This window comes from Galeopterus variegatus, unplaced genomic scaffold (assembly GCF_000696425.1).
Source record: "Galeopterus variegatus unplaced genomic scaffold, G_variegatus-3.0.2 Scaffold2271, whole genome shotgun sequence".
Classification (NCBI taxonomy): Eukaryota; Metazoa; Chordata; class Mammalia; order Dermoptera; family Cynocephalidae; genus Galeopterus; species Galeopterus variegatus.
This window is the reverse complement of record NW_007728382.1, coordinates 19,362-31,223: the sequence shown is the minus strand read 5'-3', so window position 1 is coordinate 31,223 and position 11,862 is coordinate 19,362. Positions and strand designations below refer to the sequence as shown.

The 11,862-nt window shown below is 49.4% G+C and overlaps 1 protein-coding gene across 1 annotated transcript in view; it reads left to right on the top strand.

The window, feature by feature from the left end:
- Positions 1–1,363: 1,363 nt before the first annotated feature.
- Positions 1,364–11,862, top strand: part of LOC103597302 (serotransferrin-like) — a gene marked incomplete at its 3' end in the record, with an annotated part of 29,846 nt that continues 19,347 nt past the window's right edge. Inside the window, exons 1-6 of the mRNA XM_008581124.1 lie at positions 1,364–1,548; positions 3,682–3,854; positions 8,766–8,874; positions 9,692–9,868; positions 10,622–10,754; positions 11,531–11,586. Coding sequence (XP_008579346.1) covers positions 1,506–1,548; positions 3,682–3,854; positions 8,766–8,874; positions 9,692–9,868; positions 10,622–10,754; positions 11,531–11,586 — 691 coding nt within the window. The remainder of the gene's footprint in view (positions 1,549–3,681; positions 3,855–8,765; positions 8,875–9,691; positions 9,869–10,621; positions 10,755–11,530; positions 11,587–11,862) is intronic.

The following is an 11,862-nucleotide window of genomic DNA, read 5'->3' as shown; positions in this document are numbered from 1 at the left end:
CCCCCTTGTTTTTGGCATTTTTTGTTTCCACATTTTGTGGTTTGCATGTGCCAGTTTAAATGGATGTACAGATTAGATAATCTGGATTTAATTCTCCAACCCTCACAAGACACACAAGGGCCTTAAAAAGATTACTGCAAAGAAACCAGAATTAATAATTCTGATAACACAAACATAAGCAAACAAGAATAAAACAGCCGAACTGACACAGCAATGAGGCCTGGCATAAGCCCTTTGTCAACTAAAGTATGAGGGAGAATCAGCTTGGATAAGAAGTAAAAATAGTCAATTATTTTGATGACTCTATGAATTCTGGATTTACACTTGGTTTGAGGAAACTTGACCTTTCACTAAGTATATATTGTGCTTTAAGATATTATTCCTCTTATTTAAGGAAGTATAAGCAGAACTACATTTAAAAACAAGTGTGAGGCTGGCCAGTTAGCTCGGTTGGTTACAGCATGGTGTTACAACCCCAAGGTCAAGGGTTCGGATTCCAGTGTTGGCCAGCCACCAAAAAAAAAAAAGAGTGTTTCATTTTTATCTTATCCTTTTATAAATTTCTTTTCCTTGGGCATGATTGAAATGTACATAATTTTTAGTTAAAAAAAAATACATATAGAGAAGAAACAAGCTCGATATTTTTCATGATAAGAATATGCAATCAAAACAGTCTGGAGACTGCTTGGCGAGAGGGGAACCAGGCGGCCCAGAGTCTGTAAGAACAGGCCGCATCCCCCACAGCCACTTTCTTGGTGCTAACACTGCACGTTCTGAGTTTTGCACTGTCTTGACCACATTCTTGGCAGCTTCGTATGGGAGGGAGTGCATCTCCCCTGTGACTCTGTCTCTAGCCCAAGGTGTCCCACAGGAAGCTTGAGGGCAGGAAGTTTTCCAGCTCAGCAGTCTTGGAGAGAGAGCAGTTCTTCAGGGTGGGCCTTTGAGAGCTCAGGAGCAGGATTTCCAGGACACCTGGAGAGGAGCAAAGGGTGCTGAGTCTGACCTCTTCGACCTTGAGCCCAGCTTTCTTCTACATCCTCTCCCACGATGGGCTTCCCTGTCATTCTCTGGTTCTAGCCTGGGGCCTGGGGCAGTTCCCTTCCCTCTCCAGGCCTCAGAGTCTCTATCTGCGGACTAAGCAGACAGGACTGTGGCACGGAGCAGCTCTGGCAGCTCTGGATTCAGGAGCGGAGCCAGTCCCGCTTCCACCCCACCATAGTCAGGCTCCTGGCACAAAAGGAGCAGCAAATAACAAGGGGCGGAACTTGCTTTATTTCGCTTCCAGTCAGCATTTTTGTGCTGGATTCCATCTGCGGGTCTGTCCCAGAGTTCAGGAAATGAGGTGATCAGCGGGGAGAGTAAGGAAGGGGGACTGGAGAGGGGGCGATTGGGCAACCGGGCTGCGCAAACACAGGAGGTCAAAGATTGCGCCCAGCCAGCCCCGGCGGGGGATAAAGGGGCGCGGGGAGGCTGCGCAGAAGCCACTCCACTCCGCAGACCCCAGGATGAGGCTCGCCGTCCGCGCCCTGCTGGCCTGCGCCGTCCTGGGTGAGTGCGGGCTCAGGGAAGGACCGCAGAATAGCCGGCCCCGGGCGGCCCCTGCAGCCGGACCGGCCACCGCGCCGCCCGGGCTCCGCGCTCAGGGGGTGCCTCTCAGGCTGGGATCGGGGTGCCTCAGGCTGGAACTGGAAGCGGGGCGCCTCTTCCTCGCTCGTCCCCGCCATGCCCTTCTCACTTTCTACACCGCTGTCCCAGAAGCAGCCCTGCCCCGCGCGCCCCTGCTGGCCCCTGCTGGCCCCTGCTTGGGCCTTTGGTCACCTTTCACTGTGCTCCTGGCCTCCTCGTTTGTGCGCAGATCTGGCAGCAGTGGAATACGATAAATCAGAGCACTTCTTTTTTTATATTTTGACCGGTAAGGGGATCACAACCCTTGGCGTGGTGTCGTCGGCACCCCGCTCAGCCAGTGAGCGCACAGGCCATCCCTATATAGGATCCGAACCCGCGGCCTCGGGGCGCTGGTAGCGCCGCACTCTCCCTAAATCAGAGCACTTCTAATCACAGTTTATCAGAACTCTTAGCTGCTGCCTCTTCAGTCAAGTCCAAACTCAGCGAGGCATTCGGGGCTTCCTGGGATCCGACCGTACTCCCGGCCCCCTTTCCCTCATAGTCTGATTTCCCACGGGTGCCTTGCTGAGGAGGCAGTGTCATCGAGTGGTTCAGAGCAGATTTGACACCAGACTTCTAGGTCCAAATCCTGGCCCAGCTCCTCACCAGGACAGGGGTAATAGCAGGAGCACCTGCCTGGGAGGGTCAGGTGAGGGTGGGGGAGGTCGTGATGCCAGGCCCCAGCAAGCTACACGAATCCTGCTGTGGGCACTCTTCCTCGTGGCCTTCCCTGTCCCGGCTGCTGAGGTTGTTGGGCCTCCTGGGCACTCTTTTGCCTGCCACTCATGGGGCATTTGTCACACTGTTGGAGCCTTCCATATGTGGTGATTTGTCTCTCCGGAAGAACTATCAACTCCTTCAGAGAGGGCCCTCTTACCCCCTCAGGACACTTCACAGGGCTGTGCAAGGTGACACATGACTGAGGACAAATTCTTTCGTATGGAAACTCAGGAGGGGTGGTTTTGGGGAGGGTCTGCCACTGACTTATGATGTCACCTATGATATCCCATGGGCCGAGGTGGAATAAAGGGGGCGGTCGGGGCAGTCAGTCGCTCGTGGTCTCTCCTTATCCATCCCGCAGAACTGCTGGCCTCCCCATCTCACGTTTTGTGCTTTGAGGATCTTCATCAGAGTCAGTCCCGCTATGTTGGCTCTCAGGGAGTGGAGATGGCTTGGGCATGGTGCCAAAGCTCACGTGATAGGGACAAAAGCTCTGCAACCACATGGATATAGCTATGACAGATGAGTGTCACAGGCAAATGCATCATCTTTTCATTTATTCACCCCAATTACTGGCCATGGAGGGGCAAAACAACTTCAGATGTTATTTTCTTTTGTGCCCTGGACAGCAGACCAAGAGTCTGGTGACCTAGGTTCTAGGCCTGGGTTGGTGGCCGTAGGCAAAAAAGCATGATTCTCTGAGTCCAGTTCCCTCATTTCTAAAAGATGCTAATTCCTACCCTGCTGACTTCCCAGAGTTGTAGTATCGAGCCAATGTATTGAGGTGGCTGAAAATGCCAAGCGTGCACCGAGGCTTACATTCCATGGCAGGCCGGGAGGCATGACAGTGAGGGAAGGAGGGAAGGAGAATACTGAGGAGCAGACTGTCATCTCCAGTTGGGGGTTGATGGTCACGCTTGCATCCCTCTGGCCAGTACAGAGCGTTAGCAGGAAACCAGGAGCCCGTTAAGGTGCCCTTCTGTTGGCCCAGTCTCAGAATGCAGTGGAACCTGTGCCCTGTGGTATTCACAGACAAGAGTGAGGAGGGCAGGACAGAAGGTGGTGGCTGGCAAGGCTTTCCAGGGTGGCGCGTTAGCAGGAAACCAGGAGCCCGTTAAGGTGCCCTTCTGTTGGCCCAGTCTCAGAATGCAATGGAACCTGTGCCCTGTGGTGTTCACGGACGAGAGTGAGGAGGGCAGGACAGAAGGTGGTGGCTGGCAAGGCTTTCCAGGGTGGTGCTGTCTCTCCTCCAGCTCAGGGAGTGGGTCCCCTATACCTCTGGCCTCTCTCCCGCAGGGTTGTGTCTGGCTGTCCCTGAGAATACCGTGAGATGGTGTGCCGTGTCGGATCATGAGGCCAGTAAGTGCCACAGTTTCCGTGACAATATGAAAAAAGTCCTTCCAGCAGATGGTCTCCGCGTTGTTTGTGTGAAGAAAGCCTCTTACCTTGACTGTATCAAAGCCATTGCGGTAAGTCGCTGCTGCCTAAAAGAGAGTGGAAGAAAATCCAGGCTTTCTCTTTTCTACCGTCATTTGGAACAATTCTCTACTCACAGGTAGAAGGCTGATGCCTGGGGCAGTCAGCCTCCACTGCTATTAAAATCACTCCAAAAACAGAAATAGGAGAGCCCATCTTTAAAATGTCTGGAAAGTAAAAGTCAGTGTACTCTGAAAGGTGACTATTTTGAGACACTAAGTTCTGTGAACTCAGGGGAAAAACAAGGATATCTGCTATCAAAATGATTACCTAACTTTGTTTGGAAGTTCTTCATCAGGAAGGTGAGTTACGTGCACAGGGAGGAAGAATAAAGTGTCAGGATTGCAGGTGATGGTGGATCCCTTAGTTTTCTAGGTTTACAAAACTACTCTTCACTCTGTCAGCATCGCTCCTGTGCATCTGAACGTGGGTCAGACCCTGTGCTAGGCAATGGGGCTGCAGTGGTGAATTAAACCCATATGGTCCTCACCCTCAAGGAGCTCACGACCAAGTCAGAAGAGGAAAAAAATACACAAACAAGTAGACAAATTTCAAAATGCGGGATGTACAATGATGGGAAAGAGTAAAGCATTCTGCCAGGGACTCACAGAGAAACCCGCTTCAGCCTGGGTGGTCAGGGACAATCTAAGAGGGAAGCAATGAAGCTGAGACCCGAGGGACAAGCCAGCAAAGACCCACGGGCAAAATATACCAGGCAGGGTGCAAAGGGCCTGAGGCCAGGCAGAGCTGGGCTTGTTAAAGTTGCTAGGGAAGCTGGGGTGATGAGAGTGGTCAGAGATATACACAGCCAAACAGTGGATAAAGCAGTAAAAACAGATTTTATTCAGTAATTACTGACGGTAAGGGAAAGAGCTGAGCTCTATTCTGAGTTGTGCAGAGGTGATTTGGGTGTTCTACAGGAAGAATGAGGAAGGGGGGAGCACAGGGATTCAGTAGAGTCAGAAACGTAAAAAAGTACAAGGGGTTGGTCAGTGTAAATGCGATTAGGACAGTTATGTCTGCTATCTGGCAGTTCTCTAAGTTAGGGTTCTATCCTCCCACAGAGACTGGGACACAGACGCCCTGTCCTTCCTGATGATTGTGTTTCAAAGGAATGGCTCTCAGTTCCTTGAGAGAGATGTTTCTGAATTGGAAGAGATATATATTCACCATTGCAAGCCCTTTTTAGTGAATGCTTTCAGAAAGAGCAATCAGGGGCCTGTCATCAGGTGTGTGTTGGCTAGAACAAACTAAATTTTCCTATTAGCATTGAGCTTTCTCAGGCAGGCACATTACGAGAGGCTGGGGCTGTTCTAGAGATACAGCCTTATGCTGCTTGAAGCCATGCTAGACTTCGGTTGAGTCTCTTAGTGCAGGGATTAGCATTGAGCTTTCTCAGGCAGGCACATTACGAGAGGCTGGGGCTGTTCTAGAGATACAGAACAGCCTTATGTTGCTTGAAGCCATGCTAGACTTCGGTTGAGTCTCTTAGTGCAGGGGTTTGGACAGACTTCTCATGTGCAGAAAGTTCTGCAGTTCTCAGAGTAAAGCAGGAAGAGACTGGCAGGAGGGAGGAGGGAGGAGTAGACACAGCCAGATGGAGCCTGGCTTACCTCGAGTTATCGGTGCTGGTGTATAAGAACTGGTCTGTTGTGTTTCTCCTCTTCTCTTCAGTCTCTTCCTGCTTGCTGCACTCCTGTCACCCAGGCTTCTCCCCCGCTCACTCACTGTGGCTTACTTATTCTGGCTTTGGTTATCTTGACCTGTGAGATCATTCTTGATTTTAATCCTGTGCTGACTTTAATCCTGTCGCTCCCTACTGGTTCAGGTCCCCTGGGAATCTCTGCTGCTCTAGCGCTAGACCCATGTTTTAGTCCTTGGTTTGTTGGCTTCTCGAGCCCTTAAGCCTCCAGTGATTCCTCCCCAGGATCCTGGTGTCTTGGCCAAGAAAGCCCAGGTTTTGGAACACTCTCCCCAACCCCCACTGCACTGTGCAAAGCTTTTATTTGTTGGCTTATTAGCTGTGAGGGATGGGGTGGGGAAAGTTTCTGCAGGTTTTGACAAAGCCACAAGAGTGGGGTTTTTTTGTTTTTGTTTTTTCTTTTGGTTGCTGGCCAGTATGGGGATCTGAACCCTTTACCTCAGTGTTATAACACTGCACTGTAACAGTGTAATGATAAGAAATAAACCCAGACTTCCTGGATTCAAATCCCAGCTCCATGACTTGACTACATGGCTCAGGGAAGTGACTTAACCTTTCTGTGCCTCAGTTTTCTCACTTGTAAAATGGAGCTGAGATGGAAAGAGAGGTGAGCTGCCCAGGTATGAGAGTAAACGACTATACCAAAAATGAGCGAAAATGGAAGTCATAATCATGATTTTTATCACCGAGGACATAATATAATCAAGAAGCTAAACCCAGAGAAAATGCCCAGTCCCTAACCAACAGTGCCCTAACCAACTGAGCTAACTGGCCAGTCCAAAAGTGTTTTGTATCTGGGGTCTTCTTGTTGTGGAACAGAAAGGTCCATCATGTCTTCTAATTGTTTATGGCACCGAAAGTAGATGTTTCAATTATTTTTTAAACATTTTTTTGTTGTGTATTTGCATATTAAGAATGTTTTATAACCCAAATGTCCATTCATGGGTAAATGAATAAACAAATATGGTATGTAATAAAATATTTTTCAGTCTTAAAAATAAATGAAATTCTGATACATGTCACAATATGGATAAACCTTGAAAACGTAAGTGAAGTAAACCAGATATAAAAGGACAAATATTGTATGATTCCACTTATATAAGGTATCTAGACTAGTCAAATTCATAGATACAGAAAGTAGAATAATGGTTAGCAGTGGCTGGAGCAGGGGGTAAGTGGGGAGTAATTGCTTAATGGGTACATTAATGGATTTTAATTATGGAAGATGAAAGAGTCTTGGACGTGGATAGTGGTGATGGTTACACAACAGTGGGAATTTAATTAATGCCACTAAAATGTACACTTAAAATTGGTTAAATGGGGGCCGGCCCGGTGGCGCACTGGATAAGTGCGCCGCTTGGGAAGCGCGGTGGCGCTCCCGCCCGAGGGTTCAGATCCCACATACAGACCGGTTCCCGCTCACTGGCTGAGCGAGGAGCGGGAGCGGCGCCGAGGATTGCAATCCTGTTGCCAGTCCCCGGTCCGGTACGGGGACAGCACTGAGGGTTGCGATCCATTGCCGGACACGGAAAAAGACAAAAAGACAAAAAAAAAAAAATGGTTAAATGGTAAATTTTATGTTATATATACTTTATTACAATAAAACAACAACAAAAACAACCCCAGCCATTAAAAAAAAATTTTCAGCTAGACAAAGACATAGTTTGGCTTACATCAATATGTTATTTCATTTAGAAATACTATTGTCTTATTACCTACCTGTAACATGACAGAAATCATGCAGCTATAGTTTTTGCCTTGTAATTTGATCACTAAGAACTATACCTCGAGAACTGCAAGGGCTTCTGGAAAAATAATTTTGATTAAAGATATTTGAAGCAAAAACAAGTAAAAGTAAAAATATGTTTTTAAGTGTCTACGTAAAAGATGGTTTGGCTCATTTTAAGAATTCATGTAAAGAGAAAATTATTAACCTAGTGGGAAGACAGCTATAATTTTTTAAGTGACCTGTTGATTTAAAGATGAGGGTTCACAGAAACATAAAGTAAAAAAAAAATTAAAGAAATAAAATATATATATATATATATTTAAAACCTGAAGTAACAGTGTAATGATAAGAAATAAACCCAGACTTCCTGGATTCAAATCCCAGCTCCATGACTTCGCTACACGGCCCAGGGAAGTGACTTAACCTTTCTGTGCCTCAGTTTTCTCACGTGTAAAGTGGAGCTGAGATGGAAAGAGAGGTGAGCTGCCCAGGTGTGAGAGTAAACGACTATACCAAAAATGAGCGAAAACAGAAATCATAATTAATCCTTTTATCACTGAGGACATAGTATAACCAAGAAGCTAAACCCAGAGAAAGTGCCCATCCCTGAACAGAAGGCCCCTGCAGTGTTACTGACCCAGGACAGGAAGAAAAAGTACTGAGTACTGGGTCAGAGTGGAGACGAGTGTCTTCAAGGTTTCCGTCCACCCCCTGAAGGAGGTCTCTGCACAGCCACGTGAGGAAGACCTCATAGGAAGTCTCAAATAAAGAGGTCTCTGAATGAAGGCCATGGGCCAGGAATGTAAACAGGTTAAGAGCGTGGCCGTCCAGAGGCACCTGAGTCCTTGACTGAATCCCCTTCAGAGACTGCAGGGCTCTGGCTGTGTAGCAGGTCTGGGGTAGGGAGGGCAGCTTTCCCCCAGGAGGCCTGCCTTATCAAAAGCCTTTGTAATTGCCTAGGGTAAATCCAGACAGGGTTTTTGGCCAGGAGCTGGATGTCTCACCAGGGAAAGGAGAAAAAGCAATCCATCCCTCCTATGCAGGAGAAATAGGACTATGGTGGCCTAGTGCCCTTTTGAGAGAGAGAGTCAGCTGAAACCAGTGGCATTGTGTGTGGTCTGGCCATCTTGAGGGTTCTTCTGGCCCTAGACCCGTAGAGTCCCACTGAGTCAGTCCCTACTTGTCTGCGTTTAGGGGGCCTTCCTCGGAAGTGAGGCTTCATGGAGGTCTGGTCCGTTCTCTTTCAGGCAAACGAAGCAGATGCCGTGACGCTGGACGGACTATGGTGGCCTAGTGCCCTTTTGAGAGAGAGAGTCAGCTGAAACCAGTGGCATTGTGTTTGGTCTGGCCATCTTGAGGGTTCTTCTGGCCCTAGACCCGTAGAGTCCCACTGAGTCAGTCCCTACTTGTCCGCGTTTAGGGGGCCTTCCTCGGAAGTGAGGCTTCATGGAGGTCTGGTCCGTTCTCTTTCAGGCAAACGAAGCAGATGCCGTGACGCTGGACGCAGGTTTGGTGTATGAGGCAGGCCTGACTCCCAACAACCTGAAGCCTGTGGTGGCAGAGTTCTATGGGTCCAAAGAGCGTAAGTTCTCCCTGGGAGTCCAGGAGGGAGCGTGTGGTCCTTGTTCTCTCCTGGTAGCTGCTAAGTCTTGTGTTTTACAGGCAGATATTGGATATCAGATACTAAGGAACATTCATGTTTGGGGATTGAGTGAGGAATGAAGGGCCCTGTCACTTGCCACAGGCACAAATCAAGGCCTCTGGGGGCTTTGGGTTACTTGAGGGCTAGTGATCCTGACACTGGTCCCCTGGGCTAAGAATGTGTTCCTCGGAGAAACAGAGCAGGCTGTGTGCAGCTTGCCCTGAAGGCTATTGGGGTCTAGTGTTGTGTTTAGGGTCCCTGGAGGCTCCCTGCAACCACAGGTGTCACACATAAGGGAGAGACCACTCTGGATCTCACACTCAGACCCAACAGCCCTGCAAGTCTTCTAAGACTTTTGAGATCAACCCAACTGTCCCTGGGCCTGTGCCAGGGGACAGCAGATACTTTGAAGGAGGCAGGAATATTGTGGTCCTCTGTTGCCACAGCTCCAGTTTCCTAGTAGGCTTGTTTGATAGGTGTAGGCAGACACACTGCAGGGCCAGGGTAGGCAAAGCACTCAGGAGCACATGTGCATGTGGCCTGCTTGCCCCTGCGTTTGTGGAGGGGTATTACAAATGTATCTGCTGTGGTTTTTCTTTCCCCTGCAAGCCTGGGAAGGTTTTCTTGATTCCTCCCTCCTTACCACTGAACCCAAAGTGTGGCCTCTGGGTTCTTCTTCCCTTCTCAAGAATCTAGTGATGAGCAGTATTTCCCTGTGCCAGGCAGAGGGTCTTCCATTCACACTGTCCCTTTGCAGGTCCACAAACATACTATTATGCTGTGGCTGTGGTGAAGAAAGGCAGCGACTTCCAGCTGAACGAGCTCCGAGGCAAGAAGTCCTGCCACACGGGCCTTGGAAGGTCTGCTGGGTGGAACATCCCCATGGGCTTACTTTATTGTGACTTACCTGAGCCACGTAAGCCTCTTGAGAAAGGTAAGTTGGCAGGAGGGTGGGTGCCCTCAGCAGGCGTCTCTCCTTCAGATGCCCATGCAGGCCACACTTGGGTCACACAGTAATGATCAGCTGGACATGTGTGAGGAACTCTGGGGTGGGGGAAGTAGGTTAACCAGCTTTAAGCTGGCAGGTCTGCTGCACTAGAGGCCCTTGGGAGGTGGCAGCTGAGCCTTTTCTGCTTTGAGCTTCCAGCACCCCAGCAGAAGCTGGCCTGATAATCAGAAGAAAGGATACAAGAGCCTGACAGAGGGTTTCAGTCTGGACTTCAGTGGCTGGGCCTTCTTGTCTCCTTCCCTGGAGTTCCTTCCTGTCAGTGCTGATGTGTGTCTCATTCTGCTGGGGGTTTCTCTGGTGGTCGTTTGCTGGCCACGAGGTTGGCCTGTATCTCTCTAGATGGTTTTACCATCTCTGGTGCATGGGTCCCAGAGAAGACTGCTTTCTGAGCTGTTCCAGCCTCTGACAAGGCTGGGATGGAGGTAGGCTGACAAAGGCCTGAGACAGGCCTCAGTTGGTGGGAAGTACAGGCCTGTTTCCTTGGATGGGTCATGGTGAGGCAGAGGTTAACTCGTTCCTGTTTGGAAATTCTTGATTTTGATGAGTTAGCACATGTAAGCTGGGACTGGGTTTAGTGGTTTTGATTTAGTCTCTCTCTATTTCCTAATGAACCTGGGCTGGGAGATGTCATTGGCTGTGGCCAGCTTTGCTCATGCCATGTTTTTCTGTGTTGAGCAGCAGCAGCCAATTTCTTCTCGGGCAGCTGCGTTCCCTGTGCAGATGGGGCAGACTTCCCCCAACTGTGTCAACTGTGTCCAGGGTGTGGCTGCTCCACCCTTCAACCATACTTCGGTTACTCAGGCGCCTTCAAGTGAGTGAGATTGTCTGCTACTCCACGGATGCCAAATGTCCTCAGGCTGAGAGTTCTTTGCTGGCCCAGAGCAGAGCCCTGCCTGCCAATAGGGGCATCAAGGAGGCCTAATCCCCTCCCATGAGTCAGTGCTATAATTTGGGACTCCTGAGGGCAGGCCAGCCCATGCTCCCTTTCAGCTGACCCTGACAAGCAAGCCCTTCTCTGGGGGCCCTTTTCTCTTTCCCCATAACCTTCGAGCCTGGCAGTGTCTTCTCTCACTGGACCAGGCAGAGCCTGAAAGGACAGGTACATCCCTAGCACTCCTGTTCAGTGACTGATCCTCTCTTTTTATTCCAGCAATGTTACCTGCTCAATGCACTGGCCTCTCTCCTGCCTGCTCACTACCCCTATCCAGACAGCTCATGGGGCTGATTTCTTACTCCATCTTTTCACCTTTGTTATATCCTAAAGTTTTATAGCCAGCCAAAGGCACATTTCCACTCTCAGGAGACACTATGCTGTTATCGTCTATTCCAGAAGTTTAAAAACTCTTTTCTACATTAAAATATCTTCAATTGCTTTTTGCTGCTTTGGGGTATATGGTGAGGGACCTTCATCTCATGTGAGCTCCTCCTCCCATCTCCATGGTACCCTAGATGTCAGCACCCCATGGTGTTGCCTTAGCTGTGGGGGCTGCATGGAGACCTCCCCCAGGCTCTGTGCTTGTCCAAGGGCTGGACAGTGTGATCAGACCCTGCCCCACAGGAGCCCTCTAATATGTTCCTTTTGTATAGGTGTCTGAAGGATGATGCTGGGGAGGTGGCCTTTGTCAAGCACTCGACCATATTTGGTAAGTGATGGGAGAAGAATCTGGCAGGTCCTCTCCAAGTAGCGGGCATCCTTTTTCCCTGCCTCCTTTTTCATCCTGTCATGAGCATACTGTGTTTTACCTTTATCACTGCTTGGGTTTTTACCTGTGCAGAGGTAGGTACCTTTGGGGTTCCCACCTGCATTTCTGGGCCTCTTTCCATCATTCAACCTCTCTACACAGTGACTTAGTCTCTTGGGCAGTGTTGCCACAGCAAAGGATTGGGGACTGGCCTGGCTGACCTTGGCCTGCCAGTCA